The sequence below is a fragment of the Carassius auratus genome, chromosome 15 (genome assembly GCF_003368295.1).
Source record: "Carassius auratus strain Wakin chromosome 15, ASM336829v1, whole genome shotgun sequence".
In the NCBI taxonomy this organism is placed as follows: domain Eukaryota; kingdom Metazoa; phylum Chordata; class Actinopteri; order Cypriniformes; family Cyprinidae; genus Carassius; species Carassius auratus.
The window spans coordinates 19,965,094-19,987,750 of NC_039257.1; the positions used below are offsets into that span (position 1 = coordinate 19,965,094).

The following is a 22,657-nucleotide window of genomic DNA, read 5'->3' on the forward strand; positions in this document are numbered from 1 at the left end:
TTTAATACACCAAAATCTCATGATGTAAACGATTAAACATTTATGCAAAGGATATTTTAAACATACAAAAGCATATTGGTTAGATGGCAAAAAAAACTACTTCTCCAGTCTTCAAACACACAAAAATAGCCTTTACAGACATAGTGTTTGAGTAAAGAAATGCTGTACTATTCAAAGTTTTTTTCTCTGTCTGCCATACGGAAACGTCGCCCCTGGAGGAGGGGGATCCGCTAAAATGAGGTGCCGGATCCGGATCGAGCTTGTTCCAGCACAAATTAAGCCCTGGGTTTATTAGACAGCTTCATTTTCTTCATCAACTGTGCCCTTGCCTAACGTAACGTAACATAACGTAACGTAACGGAAACCCTAGAGGGCGCCCCCAACATATTTGTCACCCTAGACAACCGCCTAGTTCACCTATAGCAATCGCCGGCCCTGCTGGCATGTATACTACATCGTTTTGTGTCGGTTTTGTGTTTTCGTGTGGACGCAGATATTTCTTGAGACAAGGGGGGAAAAAGAATGGATAGGGAAAGCTCTGGCTTCATGTGGATGTAGCCTTAGAAGAAAAATGTTGGAGGATTTCGATATAAGCCAAGAGGAGACTGGTTTTCCTTTGCTAAAGTAAGGAAACTTTGTTTCCTTTGCTCCTGCATTTCTCAGAGGCACATGCATGATGCCTACGTCATCCGACAACATGACTTACCCGTACCACAGTCAGCGGAAGTCTTTGATGAATCTTGCAAAAATGCATGGATTTATTTTGTTCACCCCCCCGGAGCCATGTAAGGGATTTTTTTATTATGGATGCATCTTCTGAACTTTTGACGCCAATATTAGATTTGTCTGGAAGTTGAAAGTCACATACACCTAGGATGCTTTGAAGGTGAGTAATTTTTTTATTTTTAGGTGAACTAACCCTTTAAGGTAAGCCCTGGGTCTCAGTTAATAATACTTTTTATAGAAATCATATTGTTGGCTCTTATACCTGCTACTTAAAGATAAAAGAATCCTACTTTTACTCCTTGTTACACATGCAGCCTCTTCCATCAGTTAAGACCTTAGCCTGGACCCCAACTTCAACTTTGACTACCAGTCAAACAACAAGCTGTTGCTCATTAAATGATTTATATTATCATTTGTTTGTCATTTTAAATTACATTTATTGTATTTAGTTTATAATTTTAAGCCAAACCCTGTAATAGTATTGATTTTGTTCTGTAGTTTGGAATGAGCAAATCACATTGCTCTTATACTGTAAATCAACAATCACAATCTGATTGTTTTCCATAATCATCACATTGAAATGAAAAATATTGTCTCAGACACTCATATTTATGCATTTTACAGTTGTTTTTATCCTATATTTGTATCATTTGATGTTACATTAAATGTATAAATACATAGAATCAAAGAAGAAACAAAGACTTTTATATAGAGCATTAGATATTTAATATATTGTAATTGTGTCTTACATTGAATCATTAATACCATTTCCTGACAAATCGTGCCTGATTACTGTCAATAATCAAGTTTATTTTATAACTGTGGTTTATCCAGCACATGGGAATTATATTGTATCAGTTCACAAAATTTTAATTTAATCTTCCTTTTTTTTCCTTTCCTTTTTTTCTTTTTACAAACTGTTTCATTCACAAAACATACACATTTTTGACATGTTTCATGCAGTAAATCAAGGCCTCATTCATATGGAAAGCACAATAATCTTTGCTATGTATAAATGGCTACATTTCCAGTCAAGTGTAACTTCATTTTAGTGGCTCCCAAGTTCAGAGAATAACTGGACGAGTTTGGAAATTAAATGAATTGTTCACCCAACATTTAAACTGTCATAATTTTTAAAGCTGCATGTCTTTATTTCTTTCATAGGACACAAGAGAAATCTATGGACTGTGCTGGTAGCTTTTTCAATGCAATTATATTGGGGACTACAGCTTTCAAGCTTCAAAAAGGACCATATGGAGAAAAAGCATCTTGAAAGTATCACGGAAGCGTTCCATGTGAGTCTGTGTGGTGAAGTCTTTTTGATTTGTTAAAAGTCATGTCAAGTCATCTTGATTTATATAGCACTGTACACAATACATGTGGTGTCAAAGCAACTTTACAGTGTTAAACAGGGAAATAGTGTTTTAATAATGCTAACTAAATTAAGTTCTGCTCAAAGAGGCTCTAAAAAATGACCACAGTAGTAAACAGTTGAGCTACTGTAGAACTGTTAAGAGAAAGAGTTTGATTCAACTGAAACAATTGATTGTCCACTTTTTCAATTAACAAGTTGTTCTTTTTAGTCTGATCTATTCAATGAATGACTGAACTGGTTCACAAGAAGGAATAAGGACTTATTAAATAATCAATTCAAAAACTGATCCGGTTCCAGAGTGCTGGAAAATTTTTATGAATAACAACTTAAATGTTGAGTTCTTCTTCACATAAACCAGTTAATTCGGAACAAGAATACAATATGACAATGGCACAAATTGAAGGGATGATATTTCATGATACTTTGTAGCTTTTAAATGAATTGTGATAGTATGGGAAAAATATACCAGAACATTCTTCAAAAGATCTATTCTGTTCCACAGAAGAGACAGATTTCAGCATACATATACTTTATTCAGAATAGAGATTGTAACTGGAACGTTTGTAGCTCATGACTATTCATACAGTGGGTGCTCTTTTTGAGAAGCTTCATTTATGTAAAAATATCATATAATAATATATAGTCCCCTTACAGATATATAGGCATTATTCATAATTAAATGATTTCATAGAAACCCACTTGAAATAACTGAAGACATTTAAGAGAAAATAATATGTTCACAAATAGTTGTTGCATTGTGTCATGTAGTCTTTTTATCAGTAGAGTATCCATAACTTTTATTAGGTAAGATAGCTTTTAGATATAATTTTTTTATTGAAAAATTGAAAATAAAAATAAAAACTTTCACCCTGCACGACTGATTCAAAAGCTCTCATTTGAGACATTAGACATAAAGTTGATTCAATTTGGCAGCTTTTATAAAAAAAAAATTGAAAATTAAAAAAATTTAATACTGAATACAGTTCCATTAACAGTAATTGAAACAAGAAATTCCTTACATTAAATATGGTTCAAAACTAAATCACGGCCCAGGAAAAACCTATAAAACCTAGCAACAACAAAGGCATGCTACCACTGACGTTTGATTTAGCTAAGATGTGAAGCCATTGCCACAACCCTAAAAGACCTTCAAATACCCGAGGCACTCAGTGGCCAGCCTATCAACTAAAGCCTCACCTTCTAATCGCTTTGACGACAACGTCACATTTTCTACACTTAAGTTTTTACTGTACACCCTTGCAGGATGGAAGAGACAAATGTGAACAAGAACACAACAACTGCACCACTGTGAGTGTGTTAAAGGGTGTCCCATTTCTCCTGGTTATCTCAAAAGGGTCTCATGTATCGTCACAACACAGGAAACTCTTATCTGCAATCTATCTGTCATTCAGTTTGGGCGAATCAGCACCCTCCTCATCTTCGTCTTTGTCGTCATTTGCCCCGGTCAGTCGTTGTCGGGCAAAGTCTTCGAAGATGATGTCATCATCACTAGGGACAAACAATTTGAGAAACATCAATTGCAGTGTTGTGCATTAAAAGCTGTTATTTATATATATATATATATATATATATATATATAAACAAGAAGTTGACAAAGTACAGACAGATGAGCACTGAGCAATTCTTACATACTGTATATATATTATATATATAAATTAAATTTATGCATTTAGCAGACGCTTTTATTCAGTGCATTCAGGCTATCAATTTTTACATATATAATGTGTGTATAATGTGTATATTATGTATATCTAAAAGATACATACAGTATATATTTTTTTAATAATTACATGTATATATTTATATTCATATAATTTCTTTGATATAAATATAATGTATAAACAACATTTTTCTTAAACATTTACATGTATGTGTGTATATTTATATATTCAGAATTACATATACACGGTTCACACACATATATTATGTACACATAAACTTTTATTTTGGATGCAATTAATCGCAATTAATCATTGCCCAGCACTAGGAAAAATCAATATTTTTTTTTTGTAAAGAACAAGAGTCACTTAGTGGGGTAGAATCTGAACCAGATTCAGGTTTCTTGCGATTCCTCTCCTTCAGTTAGATTAGGTTTCACCACAAATTGAATTTTCAGCATTATTATTCCAGTCTTCAATGTGACATGATCCTTCAGAAATCATTCTAATGCTGATTCGGTGCCCAAGAAACATTTCTTATCCTTATCAATGCTGAAATCCATTGTAATATACTTGCAAAAAAAATTCTGAAAGATCATGTGACACTAAACAAGAGTAATGGAGCAGAAAATTCTGCTTTGCATCACATGTATAAATTACACTATACAGAAATCAATCAGAAACAGCTATTTTAAACTAAAAATATTTTATAATATTACTGTTTTACTTTTTACTTCTTATGAAAGCAAAGAAAAAAAATCATAATTCCAAACTTATGACAGGTAGTATACATAAATGACTGAATTATTGAATAAACAAACAAACACAGAAGTATTACATATAACTGTGTATAACCACAAGACTCAGAACAGTTTAGTAGGTTAAAGTCCGATTACACCATACAAAAGACTTTCACTTACTTTGTGTCAAATTCAATAAGGTTTGTGTCAATGGGGGCATCATTTTCTGGAGCTAAAACAAGAAGGTTGTAGAGAGAATACTGATTGGCACTCTGTAGGTAATGGGCATTTTATATATATTATATATATATAATAAGTATTTACTTCATTTAAAACATATTTTATTATAAATTTTATATTCCCTGTATAAGGGAAAGTATGTGTTTTAGGTGCTGTCACTGATATCATGGTAAAAATAAACCCTACTTTTACGAGAAATATGAAAGCCGATAAAAATGTGTAAAATACCATCTCTGTAGATTGATTCCTCCAGTGGTTTGGGATGCATTAATGTAAAGGGTAGCTCAACGGCAACATCACTGGAGAGGGAAACAAATCATGGGAGTAAGGCATCCAAGAGGCATGATAACCAAGTAAGTCCTGACCTATTTAGGATACGCTGGGCCCAAACCTCAGTTCCACCACTCATGAGGTGCTAACAGAGTGCTGGAACCACTGGCATAAAAGCATCAGCACAAATGGTCCAGTAATTGATGGCATCTTCTCAAGTGTCTGAGTCTGTCTGTGTTTCCAGCCAAAGGCTTGGCTACTTATAGTAATCTCTAATGTGCACAATTGGCTGGAGTCAAGTGTGGAAGACAGACTCTTCAGTATATGGTCAGTCCTAGTCAATGAAATTCACTATGGAGCAGCTTTAATCCAGGTTCAAGGGGAGTGTGTCAAACAACTGCACACATTAAACAGAAGAAGAATTTCTGGTAAGAATAAATGTAAAGATCACAGTACCTTGAGGCAAGATCTCCAAGCAGCCTGAAAAAATAAATAAACATGATCTTACTGAAAATTACAATAATAAGCATTCTGTACTGATTTAGCAGTGATTTTAGTGTATCCTTGGAATGAATAAATCTATCCATCTAGCCACCTATCTCTCTATCTTTATCAAAAAAAAAAAAAACTTTATGTCATTGTACATGGGAAGTGAACAACTTGAAACTGTTGAAACACTCAAATATGTGTGTTTAGTAAAACTCTTTCATTACAATGAAAACAAAGATAAACCTAGAATCTTTTCTTTTAAGAAAACAACTGAATTTTTAATACATTTTTGCAGGTTTTTGGTTAACGCAGTCTAACAGTGCAGTCTAATGATAACTAGATTTTTGTTTTAAGGGATTTGTGAATGGTCCTTGTCCTTGTTAAACAAACCGCTATAAAGTCAAGAAGTTGTGGATATTCCTAGCATGTTGTTATGATATAAATGTATAGTCCACCATACACATAGTTAAATTTCTAAGAAAAGTGATACCACAACTCTCTTCAACAAGTTGATAATTTGAGATTTCATGTCTGTATGACAAATGCCAACACATTCTCACTTCCAACTCATCACATATTGACACTTGGTCAGGACCTTTGGGTGCCATTTTTTCAATGTGCAGGGTGAACTTTTGTTGTCAATATGAGGATGCAGAGGACATGAGACTTCTGTCATTATGATGAAATTGCATATTGGCTTATAATTGTAGGGGTATGATTTTCAATTAAAACTGCCACAGCAATTTTATTTACATTATATTGCTTGTCAAATTACTGCCATTTGCACCATTATTTAAAGGGGTCATATGTTGTCTCACACACACACACAAGCGCACACTGTCATGATTCTGCCTTCATGTCCCGACTTTTCTCTAGTCTTGAGGCAGGATCATGACAGACCCGTGTTTTGTGTACAAGCACATGGCCTTGTCTTTGGGCCATGTGCTTGTGTTGTCTCATTCCCTTGCCCCGCCCCCCTTGTTATCCTAGTCTTGTTGTGATTGCCGTATCTGTGCCACCTGTCGTGTCTTAATTGTTCCCCTATTTAGATCTCCTAGTGTGCTCTGTCTTTCGTCGGTTCATTGTTCTACTTATGTGTTCCTACATGTCATTCTCCTGAGATACCTTGTCCTAGAAACCCCTCGAAGAAGTCTTTGTCTTGCAGTGAGTGTTTGTTAGTATTTAGTGTTCAGAGTCTTTGTTTACCTTGTTTATTGTGTTTTGTAGAATTCTTTTAGTGTTCACCCTAGCCCTTGTTTTCCCCCTCGTGGGTTTTGTTTTTCCCCTTTTTGTATAATAAATCTTGTGTTCAGTACATCCTGTCTGCATCTGAGTTCGTCCCAAACCCATCCTCACAACAGAATGAACCGACCAAATAGGAACTCAGCAGACAGGATGTCCCCCACTCCTCAATCCCAATTGGAGTTCCGCCAACAGTGTTGGATGTCGTCCCCCGCCGAGAAGAAAAGGGTTGCCCTGCCATACTCGCCTGAGAACGAGTGGGTTCTCTACAATTATGCCCGGCTGTGGGAGAAGTTCTCCCAGGAGGCGCCGCAGGGTACCCCCCAGAGGTCCCCACCTACCCAGCTGCCGGCGATCCCGGAGGGTCGTGTCCTGGCCGTGGCAACCCTGGGGGATCAGTTACGTCCCCCCCAAGATCCTGAGGTACCTCCCACTACCTTAAGTCTCCCCAACAAGCGAGGGAGACGGCTTTCATGGGAGTCAGCTTCAGAGTCTTCGGCGTCCGAGGCTGCCCTGCCCGAGACCAAACTCCCCCAACCCGCCTCTGACCCAGCTGTAGCCTCTGCTCCGCGCCCGAGGAGGAAGAGGAGGAAGAAGGGGCCTGCCGGTCCTGTGACCCTGTCTCCTCCCGTGCCAGCAGCGGAGAGAGCTGGTGTGCCCGAGCCAGCAGCGGAGAGAGCTGGCGTGCCCGAGCCAGCAGCGGAGAGAGCTGGCGTGCCCGAGCCAGCAGCGGAGAGAGCTGGCGTGCCCGAGCCAGCAGCGGAGAGAGCTGGCGTGCCCGAGCCAGCAGCGGAGAGAGCTGGCGTGCCCGAGCCAGCAGCGGAGAGAGCTGGCGTGCCCGAGCCAGCAGCGGAGAGAGCTGGCGTGCCCGAGCCAGCAGCGGAGAGAGCTGGCGTGCCCGAGCCAGCAGCGGAGAGAGCTGGCGTGCCCGAGCCAGCAGCGGAGAGAGCTGGCGTGCCCGAGCCAGCAGCGGAGAGAGCTGGCGTGCCCGAGCCAGCAGCGGTGAGCGTGCCCGAGCCAGCAGCGGTGAGCGTGCCCGAGCCAGCAGCGGTGAGCGTGCCCGAGCCAGCAGCGGTGAGCGTGCCCGAGCCAGCAGCGGTGAGCGTGCCCGAGCCAGCAGCGGTGAGCGCTGGCGTGCCCGTGCCAGCAGCGGTGAGCGCTGGCGTGCCCGTGCCAGCAGCGGTGAGCGCTGGCGTGCTCGTGCCAGCAGCGGAGAGCGTGCCCGAGCCAGCAGCGGAGAGCGTGCCCGAGCCAGCAGCGGTGACTGTGCCCGAGCCAGCAGCGGTGAGCGCTGGCGTGCCCGGGCCGGCAAGGATGAGAACTGTCACTAAGTCAGCAGTCACGAGGGCGGAGGAGAGAGCCGCGGCCGACTCTGCAGCCAAGGCTTTACTACAATCGGTCTCATCTCGCAAGGAGATGCCCATTGTAATAGCTGTAAAGTCTTTTTCTGATTATTTGTCCCGTCTTGTTCAGATTTTAGAAGTCCCCGTCAGTCCTGTCTCGTCCCCGGACCCTGTCCCCAGAAATCCCGAGTGTCCTGTCGTTGCCTCCCCGTGTCCCGTAGATGTTGTCCCCCCGTGTCCCGTAGATGTTGTCCCCCCGTGTCCCGTAGATGTTGTCCCCCCGTGTCCCGTAGATGTTGTCCCCCCGTGTCCAGTAGATGTTGTCCCCCCGTGTCCAGTAAATGTTGTCCCCCCGTGTCCAGTAGATGTTGTCCCCCCGTGTCCAGTAGATGTTGTCCCCCCGTGTCCAGTAAATGTTGTCCCCCCGTGTCCAGTAGATGTTGTCCCCCCGTGTCCAGTAGATGTTGTCCCCCCGTGTCCAGTAGATGTTGTCCCCCCGTGTCCAGTAGATGTTGTCCCCCCGTGTCCAGTAGATGTTGTCCCCCCGTGTCCAGTAGATGTTGTCCCCCCGTGTCCAGTAGATGTTGTCCCCCCGTGTCCAGTAGATGTTGTCCCCCCGTGTCCAGTAGATGTTGTCCCCCCGTGTCCAGTAGATGTTGTCCCCCCGTGTCCAGTAGATGTTGTCCCCCCGTGTCCAGTAGATGTTGTCCCCCCGTGTCCAGTAGATGTTGTCCCCCCGTGTCCAGTAGATGTTGTCCCCCCGTGTCCAGTAGATGTTGTCCCCCGTGTCCAGTAGATGTTGTCCCCCCGTGTCCAGTAGATGTTGTCCCCCCGTGTCCAGTAGATGTTGTCCCCCGTGTCCAGTTGTCCCCGTGTCCAGTAAATGTTGTCCCCCCGTGTCCAGTAGATGTTGTCCCCCCGTGTCCAGTAGATGTTGTCCCCCCGTGTCCAGTAGATGTTGTCCCCCCGTGTCCAGTAGATGTTGTCCCCCCGTGTCCAGTAGATGTTGTCCCCCCGTGTCCAGTAGATGTTGTCCCCCCGTGTCCAGTAGATGTTGTCCCCCGTGTCCAGTAAATGTTGTCCCCCCGTGTCCAGTAGATGTTGTCCCCCCGCGTCCCGTGTCTGCTCCTGTCATGTCCCCTGTCAGTTGTCCCGAGACCCCTCCCCGTCCCTCACCACCCAGACCTGCCCGTACCCCCCGTCGTCAGCCTTCGTCCTGTCCTCCTAAGATTCCTACCCCACCCACCCACCCTGGTCTGTCCCCCATGAACTTTGTGGTCCCGCCCCCTCCCCTTCCCTGTTTGTTTTTTTTGATTTGTCACCCTAACCCCGTCATTGTCTATTCATGTTTGCCTTTGTTATTATTTGTCATGTCTTGTTGGTTTTTGTCTCTGTCCCAGTCAGTCTTGTCCCGCGTTTGATGTTCCCTTGGGGAGCGTCTGGAAGCCGCTCCTTAAGGGAGGGGTTCTGTCATGATTCTGCCTTCATGTCCCGACTTTTCTCTAGTCTTGAGGCAGGATCATGACAGACCCGTGTTTTGTGTACAAGCACATGGCCTTGTCTTTGGGCCATGTGCTTGTGTTGTCTCATTCCCTTGCCCCGCCCCCCTTGTTATCCTAGTCTTGTTGTGATTGCCGTATCTGTGCCACCTGTCGTGTCTTAATTGTTCCCCTATTTAGATCTCCTAGTGTGCTCTGTCTTTCGTCGGTTCATTGTTCTACTTATGTGTTCCTACATGTCATTCTCCTGAGATACCTTGTCCTAGAAACCCCTCGAAGAAGTCTTTGTCTTGCAGTGAGTGTTTGTTAGTATTTAGTGTTCAGAGTCTTTGTTTACCTTGTTTATTGTGTTTTGTAGAATTCTTTTAGTGTTCACCCTAGCCCTTGTTTTCCCCCTCGTGGGTTTTGTTTTTCCCCTTTTTGTATAATAAATCTTGTGTTCAGTACATCCTGTCTGCATCTGAGTTCGTCCCAAACCCATCCTCACAACACACACACACACACAGAAGTGACGCACAAAACTCACATTTGAACATTCAATAGCAAACACTTAAAATGTTCCACCTAGTTGGGTAGAGAGGGGCGTGTTTGAATGAGCCGTTTTAGGGTGGGTGGTAGTCTTAACTTTGATTAAGAATATCTTTTTGGGTTTGAGACTTTAGTCTTTATAACTTTACAGTCCTTCTGTATGCACCAAGAGCTTGAAACACTCCAAAGACAAAGGAAAAACTGAAATCGCATCATATCACCCCTTTAATGGCCAAAAAAGCATGTCTTAAAGCAGGCTGCTCTTGGTACTGTAGATTTCATATTATTGATACAGATACTTGTGACTGTACTATAATTTGTCTGTTAATTGCTATATTATAATTGTTGAAAAGTAGGTAGGTTTATGGTAGGGTGGGATTAGGTGCTCAAAATATCTGTGAAAGAGAAGTAAATAAAATAATTTGTATTTTTACAAATGCATGCTAAGAATTAAATGCATCTTGAACTGATGCATAAGGCAAACAACAGAAAGCAATGGAGCATTCATTAAAAAGTGGTGCCAAGGGGTACTGACCAGGCATCAGTATGTGAAAAGATGGGAGTGAGAAAGTGTAGTAAATTCTTATGTGCTATCAGAAGTAGGAAGGTTATTTAATCTTATTGTAAAGTTTATTCCAGCATCACACACCACACAGGATAACCAAAATGCACACTTACCCTCCACGAGACACCACAAGTTTCACTTTCACCTTATAAGAAACAATGATGCCCAGAATTTCCTTATTAGCTCCCTCTCTTAACCTTTGAGAAATAATGCCATGGAAAGATGAATCTGCAAACCTTACAAGAAACGCAATCCACTTTCAAATGAGAGACTGTACTTACAGTGTACTGGAGGCTAAATTTGTGTCTTCATGTTTGAGTTTGCCATCCAGAGCCAAGCCGCGTTTCTCTCGGTTATTCACAAGGAAAGGCGTGAGAGTGTATACTTTACAAAATGTAGCACTGGGGGCCACAATATCACTAGAACAGGAACAAAGCAGAGAGAAATCATTCAGATGTCAATTTGAGTATTCATACGGTAGCTGTGTGTCTAGTTTGCAGAGGACTTACTCTGTTTCCTCTGTGGCCACGGGACACTTGTACTGGGCAGTGTTGAAGAGGCAGATATCAGCATATTGACGCACTACAATAATACAAATACGTGTTATTGTTTCTTAACTATACAATAGTGTTAATACAAAGTCTGTCCACTGTGAACAATTGAATAACCTGAAATCTTCATTTTTTTTACTGTCTTGTTTGTGTTGTTTGTGACATGGACGTTGACACTGATTGGTTCACCATGATAGTAAATCTGAAAGACATCAAGCACAAAGAAAGTCATGCAAACAACAAGAGTAAATGGGAGCTTAGGAAAAATATATATCTGTACTATGTACAGTATGTGTTTGTATTAAAAAAAAAAGAAGAAGAAACTATATAAGTATAAAAATATATAATTATATTATATCTACATTCGGGCTAAATATTTAAGATGCATGTATTTGAATATGACATTTCCATCCATTTGAATTATACCATTTTAAAATAATTTAATGTGATGTATATTTGAAACAGGCAAGACTTCTGTTATTGTACTAATAAACTAAATGTTTTGAATACACAACAACAGGGTTAATATATTTCTCATCAATAAATTGATTTCTTTCCATTTCTTTCAGTCTATTTTTTTTTTTACAATGGACAGATTTATGCTGATTCTTCTTCTTCTTCTTATTATTATTAAATACTACTACTACAAGTAACATTGTGCCTGCAGGATTTCAGTTGTAATACTCTGATTCCATCACTAGATGTACCCGTTGTCATTGGATTAACTTGGATTACTAATTAGCAGACTTCCATTTGCAATGTTCTTTTTTTTTTTCAATAATCAGATATTGAGTACCCAGAAAAGCCTACCTCTTTGTCAAGTGAGGCCTCCAGGTGTAAAGGTTTATCTGACATGAGAAACTGCCTTGTGGTTTCAGCCATTGGCTGTGGGCCCGGCTTCTCTGGAGCATACTGCACTTTTCTGATGACAAGACGCACTGAATTCCTGTAAAATGGCAGTAAATGGAGCATACATATCATAATGTGTGACATTTATTGACTAACAACATCTATGTTGTGAGTGGTGGCCAGGACAGTGGGACGTGCAGCTAGCGTGAGTGGTTATCGAGCATGTTGTTTTGTGTTTGTTGTGGGTCCTTATAACAAAAACCCCAACGTAAATGAAATTATCTATCATAATTAGACACTTTTTCATTTGCATTAAATTGAAAATCATTTTGTCTCGTTTGTCTCCCATATTTTGCAAAAACATATTCTGACAAATGTTTGAAAGAAGGATGTGTTTTATGTGTTGCCTTGTGTCAGTTATTCAGTTGGGTGCCATTGTGAAAGGCTGTACCTTTTGTGGATTTTTTCTTCAACGTTTTCTGCACAGAAGGCTTTCACTTCAAAGTCAACCCCGCAGGCCTTTGCGGATAGGAATAAGAGAATCTTACTCTAGAGTGTGAAACTGAGAATTCTGCAAAGCCCTTTTACTTATCTATCAAACCCAACATCATGAAACATTATTGAAGGAAAATGTACCTTTCCTGTATCTTCTGGCCCTGGTTGTAACGTGACAGAGCAGGGTAAGTTCGGAGGGATCTGTGAGAAAATGTTTGACATTTAATGTTGAGAATGAAATCGTAGCACAAATATGACAAAGGGGCCAAACTGAATCCAATATCACATACTTGGCATCATGTCAAGAAAATAAGAAGTTTCACCTCAAAGGTGAAGGGGTAAGCATGTTCTCCAAGTTTCTTTATCAGTCGCTCTTGTAGACGTGTCAAGCTCTTTTTCTCTTCAGGCACAGGAGGAAATGCCTGGATGTTGGCCACAAAGAGGTCTTTGCGAAACGTCAAGCCAAGAACGTCCAAGTCCTCCCGTCCATAGCGGAAAGCACACGTCAAAGTCACAAAAACTGAGGAAGAATAAAAACAAACTTCTCTGTAACTGTATCGTAAATGGATTTACAATCTTTACAGTCAACTTTGTACTCTGTACTTCTTGTTCCTAATGAAAGAAATCTTCAACAAATGGGAAAATTATTGACATTAATTGTACAGAGCTATATAATTCATGTACAAAGCACAGCTTGGATATTAGACTCGGAGACAGATGTAATGAGTGAGGTTTGAGTTCATACTGAGATCTCTGATTTATGATTGCTGGTATCTTCCAAATCTAAGCACAGTTTGTAATGCAGAGATCTCTTCTGTAATTTTATAAGGATCATGTGAAAATGAGGAGAAAAATCTTTGAGGCAGAGAACTTCAGCAAAGTCTCAGTTTGGTTATTGCTATACTGTGACGCTTTCAGAAAATAAAAATCTCACCTTTTCTCTCTTTTAAGTACTCTGGATCAATTAAAACCACACCATCTGCAAGAACAGAAAATACATTATACAGTAGCTAAAATATCAAGTGCTTACATGCTACATGCTTAGCTGTGAAATTATTGTTATATTATTACTTTAATGTTTAATCCAAAATATTATACTCAGTTTAAAATATGAATTGATAAAGTTTTTTCTTTGATGAATAATTTAGGTTTGAATAACGTAACGTACATTAGTAAATTAGTCATCTCAATCAACTGTATTTGCAAGCAGATTCATTATGTTATTACAAAGTACACATACATATTTATGACATGTTAATTACAATATTATTACAATGAAACATGATCACTACATAAAAGTGAAACTATAAGTTAAGATTATGTATCTTATTTCCTACCGACAGGTTCCACAAGATCCACATGGTCGACGAAATCCCTCTTACCAAGGTATACAGTTAACTAAAAAGGCAATCATGAAACAACAGTATTAGCACAACATATAAAACAAGTCAAAGACAGAACAGTTGGGACTGATCTAAAATGTTCATTTGTGCCATTTTGCCTATGCATTTTTATATTTATCTTTCATTAACCCCTGCACAATTAAAGCCTATGAAGTTATGAGCACTAAATTGTCTTGTTAGTGGATTTTCTATCAAAGACCATTACTGAGATGTCTCAATCAAATATATGATTCTGTAATGGTTGTTTTGTTTCCGATCCTGTCCCAACTTCGCAGAAAGCTGGGTGCTGAGTCACATGCCCCTCTTTCATATTCGCCCCACGCCCGCTTCCTGCTCAAGGAGTGTTGCGGCGCACAGCACATCTCCTGGCTAATGATACATATAGTCTCGTGGCTAAATGCTAACCGCACAACCATTACGAGCTGGGACCCATCCATCTGGCTAACCATGTCGCAAGCATCAAATCAAATTTTGGAACAAGAGGTACTTTGTTGCTCAATATTTGTGGTTATTCAGTCATAACCATTTCATAACAGGCTGTGCTGCACTCACTGACAGAAAACCTTAGCAGAATCAGAATCAAAACAACTGACAGAAACATTGCAGTTAGAAATGAAGGAGGGACAAAAGTTATGTAATATTACCTTTCCATTTGGACTAGCCTTCTTAAAAACCCTGTGGAAACAGAAGAGTCAATTTAGTGTGATCATACACACTAAATCTGCTGAGATGAAGCGATTTAAAGGAGATATAAGTTGGTGGTGTCCTAAAAAAACATGCTACTAGTCTGTGGTGACAAACCAATGGCAGTTGCTTGGCTGGTGCAAAGCCATTAAAACAAGCAATCTGGATGCACTCATTTCTGTTTTCTGTGTGGTTTATTTAAATATCATGCAGAAATGTTATAGTATTTGAGTCATTATATCAGCAAATCGGCCAAACTTGCCCATGTTATGTTGACTGGTTTTCTCCCAATGTTTTTTTCTCTATCAATTATCTAACATTACCTGGAGTTTTTCATCCCTTGCTACAGTTGCCCGATTCTTGCACATTAGTGAACTAAAGATTTTATAAACCATGTACAATGTGTTATGTAATGTCATGACTTTCAGTCGACTGGGGTATGTGATATGATCAAACTTTTAACCTTGTCATTTAACCATGACAACAAGACACATCACCGAATAAAAGGCCTGTTACTGCACCAAACTGTTATTCATTTGAATAAACCCTTACAGGTTTCATAATCCTCAATACCATATAAAGTAATAACTCCAACAACTACTAGAAGTATATCCAACTTTACCCATATACATACTGTACCTTACTATTTTATCTCCAGCTCTGTATATAAAGTTGGATATGTTAATACAGTATATATACAACTTTATCCACATAGATTCAGTATACTTAAAGCATAATATAGCAAAACTGATTCATTGTTTATATTCATGTTCAAATACAGCCACAAATAGACCAATTATCTGCAATATTTACTAAGAAATCTAGCAGTTTGTCTGCTTTTCTTAGACTTTTTAATATCCCAATATGTTCTTTTTTCTCTATATCTGTAGAAGGATTGGCTGCCTCAGTGATACTGAAATAATAACACATCTCTTAGCTCCTCATCCACAGTTCAGCCATTCCTTTCATAGACAGCACCCTACAGCAAAACAACAATAAATGAAGTCGTAAATCATGGCATAAATTTTTAACAGGCATGCTGGGGTGTTTTATCTGTTTGTATATGGCCTAAGCAAAACAAAAATGGGTTTGTTAGTGGGTTAAACAAAACAAAATGTTATTTTTTTTTCTTTATGGACAAAGACTAAAGGCGGTCGCACACCGGACGAGAAGCGCCACGTTGCATCGCGCCACATGTAGGACAACTCAAGGTATCGCACACCGAACGCACACATTCTATATGCGTGAACTCAGTTTCGCAGCAAGATGGGAGAGTTTTAACTTAACTTTAACTTAATCTTTTATTATTATTTTAAATATATGATTTTAATTGATAAAAGCTGAGTTTTGAATGTTAATTAATGAAAAGAATCTGGGTTATTATAATAACAGAATGAACGGCTACATTAGCACACTGCAGAGTACACTGCAATACTACCTACACATGTATACTCTTTTTCAACTGATAAACATTTCAAACAATAGTATGCTACAATGCTAAATTAACTCAATTAAATGAGATGTAAATAAAATCCCAAAAAATGTAAAGTTAATTTGCATTTTCAATCCAATTTTGTTAAAATATGATTATTATTAATCTTGAAATGACAACACTTGCATCAAGCAAGTTTGAGCTTCCATTTACCATATTATATGTGCTCTATGTCTGTGCATTGATGAATCTTTATGTGTGAATGAAAGTGTAAAGTAAATCTTCTATATCATATAAAGAATTTGTGTTTCTTAAAACATTCAATTCAGATTACTTTTAATGTGTCTTTATGAACTTTTTGAATCATCAAAGTTTTAAAGGAATTAACTTTCATTGGAGAGACAGAAACGTTTCATAAAAAATATCCTCATTTGTGTTCTGAAGATGAAAGACAGTCTAATGGTTTTTCATGACATGAAGGACTAAATGATCACAGCATGCAAGTTTCTGGGTGATTTGATCCTTTAAATCTTGGCAGTATGATCAAATATAGAAGCATTTAAAAAAATATTACTCCCATTTAATCTGAGACCCTGGAAATGGAACGTCTAATCAAGCACTCAGTTTAGCTTGATAGATTGTAGGTAGAATATAGAAGACTTTAATAGCAGAGTGTTAATATAATTCTTAAAGTTCTTGCTAGCCAAACAACTCTTGCTTAGACAAGACCTTGCAGTCAGTGCTAACGTTTGGCAGGTGAAGCACAAAAGCTTCTCAGCATTACACTTCTCTGTCTTTTCACTGCCTTATCTCGTGATAGCCTACAGGCATGTTTGTCCTAGTTAAAGGGCTTCAATTAAATTACCCAGCTTTCCTCTCTGTTAAGTCCTAATGCTGCTGTAAATTAGCCGTGGTGTCTCCACAATTCCTGCTGGGCACCAGCATATCCTCTTAACTTTACATCTTTATTAGGAGGAGCATCCTCATTAATGGGCATTACACTTTGAGAGGAAGCATTTTGGTACAATAACAGTGTGATGGAAATCTTGGCAGTAAGCAAAAAGCTTACTATTAAAGCAGTGAGTGTGAATCATTAGCGTCTTTAAAAACACAAGTTTGTGGGATTTTTATGGCTTGAGCATTAGAAGATAACATTTGAAGTGCTTGAAATGGCATTGATGTGCAACATATTTTGCACAAAACAAAGAGTTGTTATAAACCACAATATTAGCCTCATAAAATTAACCCTAAACGGTGACGTCATATAAAATAAGAAAATTTAAACAAATCAAGACTGTTTATATTTAAAGCCCTTGGAAAACCTGGTCATTACTTTAATAATTAATCAAATCTTAAAATGCCATAGATTTTTTTAAAAAGATTAGGCTTATACATAATATTTCTAGTTATGCCAATCTCTGTATTTTTCTTATAGTGACTTCTGATAAATTGTAGTTTTTTCCCCTCATGTGTAAGCCAGAAAGCAGCATCTGATAAATGAATAAATGTAAGTCGGTGACTGTCAGTGATGTTTTTCTGTTTAGGTGGGAACCCAAGCCATTCAGAGCTCGATACTCTTTTCCCACAGCACTATGTAGAATGTTAGTAGTACAGTATGTAGCACTTTATTCTTATGGTATATTTTCCGAAAGCATAGATACCGTAAACATCTATGATATCATAACATGGAAAAATGTTTGTATATTAATCACATCCTATGAATGCTCAAATGTACAAGTGCATTAAAATGGGTATTTCTATTTGCAAGTTTGGATACAAAGAAAACTAAATAAACAATATTTATTTATTTTGGGCATTACTTAGTCATTGTATGTTATATTTGAAAAAGAAAACATTCAAAATATACATACTGTACATACATACATACATACATACATATATATATATATATATATATATATATATATATATATATATATATATATATATATATATATATATATATTTAGGGCTGTCACATTTGTGAAAAAAAATAATTTTAGATTTTTAAGACATAAGTGTTCATTGACTCAATTGTAAAATCGATTTTCCATGTCAAAAAGAAAAGGACGTTTCCATTTTCAACGTCAAATAACGGACGAACGTAAAGAGAGCACTGGAAATGCACAGGGCAATATTTCTTATTTATTGGCATGAAGTTTCGTGCAGAATAACAAACAGCAACAGGAGTGCCACATTCTCGAAAAAAATAAATATGCAGAGAGGACGGCTGCCATAACAAAAGAAAAACATCACTGCAGGCTTCAGCCCGGCTGCATTTATTATTTATGCAATTCAAAAATCTCCAAGATTATTTTAAATAAAGATTCAATCCATTTCAAACAACTGTTCAAAAAATGAAACTTTAAATGGACTTGAGAACAGGCCATGTGTGTTTTTTATTGAACGTAACCGACACTTAGGCTAGGCGGCACTAGGCAGGCATAATGAAATGCACAAAAAGGCTAGGGCCATTACAAATTTATTGGACAGGAAAACAAGTCGATCAACATTCAGGCTCCAGAGCCGAGCGTTTTATTCATATGTCCAGATGTTGAGAAGACGCGCTCCGACCGCACTGATAGGCTACAGCTGCGCAAGGTGGGGGTATTACTGCAAATTTTCCACCACAAAAGCCGGTCACTGTCAGCTTGCAATGGTCCTTTTCATAACTCAGAATCTCCTGTAACTAGATGCGCGAATGAGGCGAATTCGTGTCTATCACGCCCCGAAACCTCCAGACGCGTGTAAACGCATCTTAACATTGACTTAACATTGAAATCATTCGCGCCAGACACTCTATTCGCGTTTGGTGTGAACGCAGCATAAGATGGTCTTATTGGAGCGTAAAATTTCTGGTATTTTCTGTCTAGCTTTCGCAACGCATACTGCACTTTCGGAACTCTTTATTTTCTTTTTTTGCTTGTTTGTGAGTGGCCTTAACTACTATGTACTTACATTTTAATTAATAATTTAGTACAATGGACCCTATTTTTTTTTTTTTTTTTTTTTTTTTATTCTTTTAAAATTAATAGTATACATATTTGGTGAAAAAATCGATTCCCTATTTTCATTTTTGAACCTTTTTTTTTGTTGGTCCGATCGATTGTGCAATCAATTTTCTAACTAAAAGTGACAGCCCTAATTTTAAATATATGCTAGTTGCTTATTAGCATGACTAGTATTAAAATATTGGCTGTTTATTAGTACTTATAAAGCACATTCTACATGTATGGTCTAACTAATCAGTTCAAGCAGCATGACGTATGGAAGTCAGCGTTGCGCATGTGCTGGTTAGTTTTATAAAAAACAACAACATTCTTCATTACAGATCCTCGTTTTGTACTTCTAATTACTGACCGTTGTTTTGTATTGATCTCTTCACTGCATTTCCACCTGCGTCACTTCTGAGCAGCAGATGAGCAACGCTGACCTCATATGTCATAACCCCCGGAACTGCTTAGTTTACAATAGTGAGTGCAAGCTAGATTAAAGTGATTATTACGTTTTGAATATGGATATTTTTCTTAGAAAAAATGCATCAATTCACTACAGGAGGTCTGTGTTCACCCCCCGGAGCCAAGTGAGACACTTTTATTCATGGAAGGGCACTTTCTATTTGACATCATTTGGACTAGAGGAATGCAACACCAGTTGAGAACCATGAGACAGCTTGAAAGATCAAAGACAATTTTTTTTTATACAACTCCGACTGGATTTGTCTGAAAGATGAAAGTCATATACACCTAGAATGACTCAGGAGAGAGTAAAACAAAGCCTAATCTTCATTTTCGGGTGAACTAACCCTTTAACATTGTCATGTACATTACCATGCAATTCACTCCAAGAATTGTCATGACAGAATTATTAATAAGACGCAAATTAGGAGTTTATTGAGGCAAAAGTCATAGTTAATGGTTTGTAAATAGTGAGAACTGGACCTTCAAATAAAGTGTTATTGAAAGAAATTGTAGTCCGTGTAATAAGTATAACTTTATATGGGTCTGCTATGATAACCATAAGTAATTAATCTCATTACAGTACTTAAATATTCATATTACTACTACTAATATCAATTTCGCACCTGCAGCAGCTTATAGCTAAATTATTGTAAAAACATTATTCACTATAGTTTTTAGCCTTCTGTGAGTTACTAATAAAAACTCTTTACAATTATCAAGTAAAATCTAAAGTTTTTTAACATTAGGCTGGTTGCTATAATGATTGATAGACAATCTTTTCACATATAGATACTTTTTCATTTGTTGGTTTATTTGTTTGAGGGAACTAATGCCCTTTTGGTTTGAAAAATCTGACAAACAGAAATCCAGTCTGTCAGTTGAATCTGCAGATTCATCTTGAAACCTAAGTGTTCCTCTTCAGTCACCAGCTGGGAATGTTAGTCAAGAGCCAAAAAGTCATGCCTCACTACCCAATGTCTTTTGGAAAAGAGCTGATTGGCAGCTACAGTGCTCCTGCACATGCTGTGCGTATGCAAACACCTGGGAAGAGAAGCAACCGTTCAGCTGGCCTCGCTGGAATCTCCAGAGTCAAATTATCTTCAGCTAAATAAATGGCTCACACAGTGGAGCCTCTTATTACAGTCCCTTAGCTCAGGAACTGACAGCCCAATAATGACAGACAGTGATTTAGATCATTTACAGCAATTACAGTGAAAAATATTCAGCCTTTTTGTACCAAGATTTCCTGGCAGAAATAATGAGGAAATGATCAATGGGAAAATGCAAGGCTTTTCAGTAACAAAATATTCATGAAGAGGAAAGGGCAGGATGTGAGATAAAACTAAATGTGATTATAACTAGAGATTCTTCATTCTGTTCTGTCCTCTTTCTAAACTAAACTGATCATAATAGTCTGAACATTTACAAAAGGTCTTTATTAATAATAAATAAATATATAATAATAATTATAATAATTAAAGGTGACAGCATCAAAATAAAGCAGTATGTAATTTCTGTGCCACCGAATGAAACAGCAAAAACTCTCCCGAATACGCACCACTCCATCAACCACTGATCGAACGAACAGATACCCTTTCCTCAAATCACACCAGTGGTTGAGTCGGCGTTGATTTGTAGGACTAACCTGGTCGCTTAAAAAAAATATGGGTATTTCACAGACAATGTTCACAGTTTCCCAATCTTGCAATGGCTTTAACACACGAAAGTAAAATTCTGTCATCATTAAGTCACCCTCAAGTTGTTCCAAACCTGTATAAGCTTCTTTCCTCTGCTGAACATAAAGGATATTTTGAAGAATGTGGGTAACCAAAAAGTTTCTGGTCCCACTGATGTCTTTTATGTTCAACAGAAGAAAGAAACTAGTGTTGCATAGCCAAGACCTTCATACTGATGACATTTAGCTAATCCTGACAAAAACTCATTCTCACAGTTGTAAATATGACGTTCTTCTGCCATGAGGGAGTTAAGTATCACAATGGCACTGTTTCCAGGTGGACCGCTAAATGTTATAAAAGAGAAGTTGCGATTGTCTTTCCTTCCCTATTGACCCTTCGCAAAGACTTATTTAGTTACTGTTGCAACATCCGACAAGCCATGCCGCTCTAACGCCCCACACATCATGTTCTCACGCTGCGAAAAACACATCGCAGAGAAAAGAGGAATCTGACAACATGCCAACAGAGAAGACATAGCAGGTTACTTCGCGTCTTAACTTTCAAATTTGGTAATTTGTAAGAAATTCAAACAATCAATATTGTTTACCTAATCACTGTAGTGCCTCAGTTCAAGTGGCACATAAACTATCATCTTTTCATATTTACTTAAAGCATGAAATAAACATGAATGAGCATCAGAAGGTATTTCAACCACGGAATGATGTCAATACACAACATTTTTCAAGTTTAAGTCTGCCAATGTTAATCTACCCTGCTGTCTGATTTGTTTGTTGGACAAAATGGTAGATTCTACATTATTACCGTATTTTCTGCGCTATAAGGTGGACTTAAAAGCCTTTAATTTTCTCAAAAAATGACAGTGCGCCTTATAATTCGGAGCGCCTTATATATGGATCAAGGCACTCAAGGTGTCTTTATATGACTGTTTTGTTGACATTCCCTTCACCACAGCTCAATCAAGTTGATGCATAACGCAAACCCAGTCAAACGTTTGACTGCAGTATCTTCTATTCTATGCGCTTTATAATCCAGTGCACCACTATATATGAAAACAGTTCTAAATTAGGCCATTCTTTGAAGGTGCGGGACTGTAAAATAAAGTGCTACCGAAATTTGCTTATCTAACAGGGGTTCACTTTACTTTGTCAGACTTCTTTATCTACCTAATAAAACACCTGATTCAGCTTCTTAGGCTCTAAGTAGAGAGTTTAAGTCCAGAAATTGGAAAGGATAGTTATCCAAAATGTACCATTACTTAAAAAAATATACATTTTCTTTATTATAAAGAGTATCGTATTATAATATTTGTTCAGAGAACGTTTATATACACCTGACAGTGCATTTCATATCAATTTCATAACCCATATGTCATTTTGACACATTAATTAC

General features: G+C 38.4%; 1 protein-coding gene across 1 annotated transcript in view; it reads right to left on the reverse strand.

Moving 5' to 3' along the window:
- Nucleotides 1-3,035: 3,035 nt before the first annotated feature.
- The window catches only part of arrb1 (arrestin, beta 1), a 47,442-nt gene continuing 27,820 nt past the window's right edge, over nt 3,036-22,657 (reverse strand). Inside the window, exons 2-16 of the mRNA XM_026282829.1 lie at nt 14,639-14,669; nt 13,929-13,989; nt 13,526-13,570; nt 12,915-13,111; nt 12,733-12,792; nt 12,548-12,615; nt 12,058-12,193; nt 11,365-11,449; nt 11,206-11,278; nt 10,978-11,115; nt 10,810-10,893; nt 5,487-5,510; nt 4,989-5,059; nt 4,701-4,752; nt 3,036-3,610 (exon numbers count right to left, since the gene is read on the reverse strand). Of these exons, the coding sequence (XP_026138614.1) occupies nt 3,499-3,610; nt 4,701-4,752; nt 4,989-5,059; nt 5,487-5,510; nt 10,810-10,893; nt 10,978-11,115; nt 11,206-11,278; nt 11,365-11,449; nt 12,058-12,193; nt 12,548-12,615; nt 12,733-12,792; nt 12,915-13,111; nt 13,526-13,570; nt 13,929-13,989; nt 14,639-14,669 (1,237 nt within the window). The 3' untranslated portion in view covers nt 3,036-3,498. The remainder of the gene's footprint in view (nt 3,611-4,700; nt 4,753-4,988; nt 5,060-5,486; nt 5,511-10,809; nt 10,894-10,977; nt 11,116-11,205; nt 11,279-11,364; nt 11,450-12,057; nt 12,194-12,547; nt 12,616-12,732; nt 12,793-12,914; nt 13,112-13,525; nt 13,571-13,928; nt 13,990-14,638; nt 14,670-22,657) is intronic.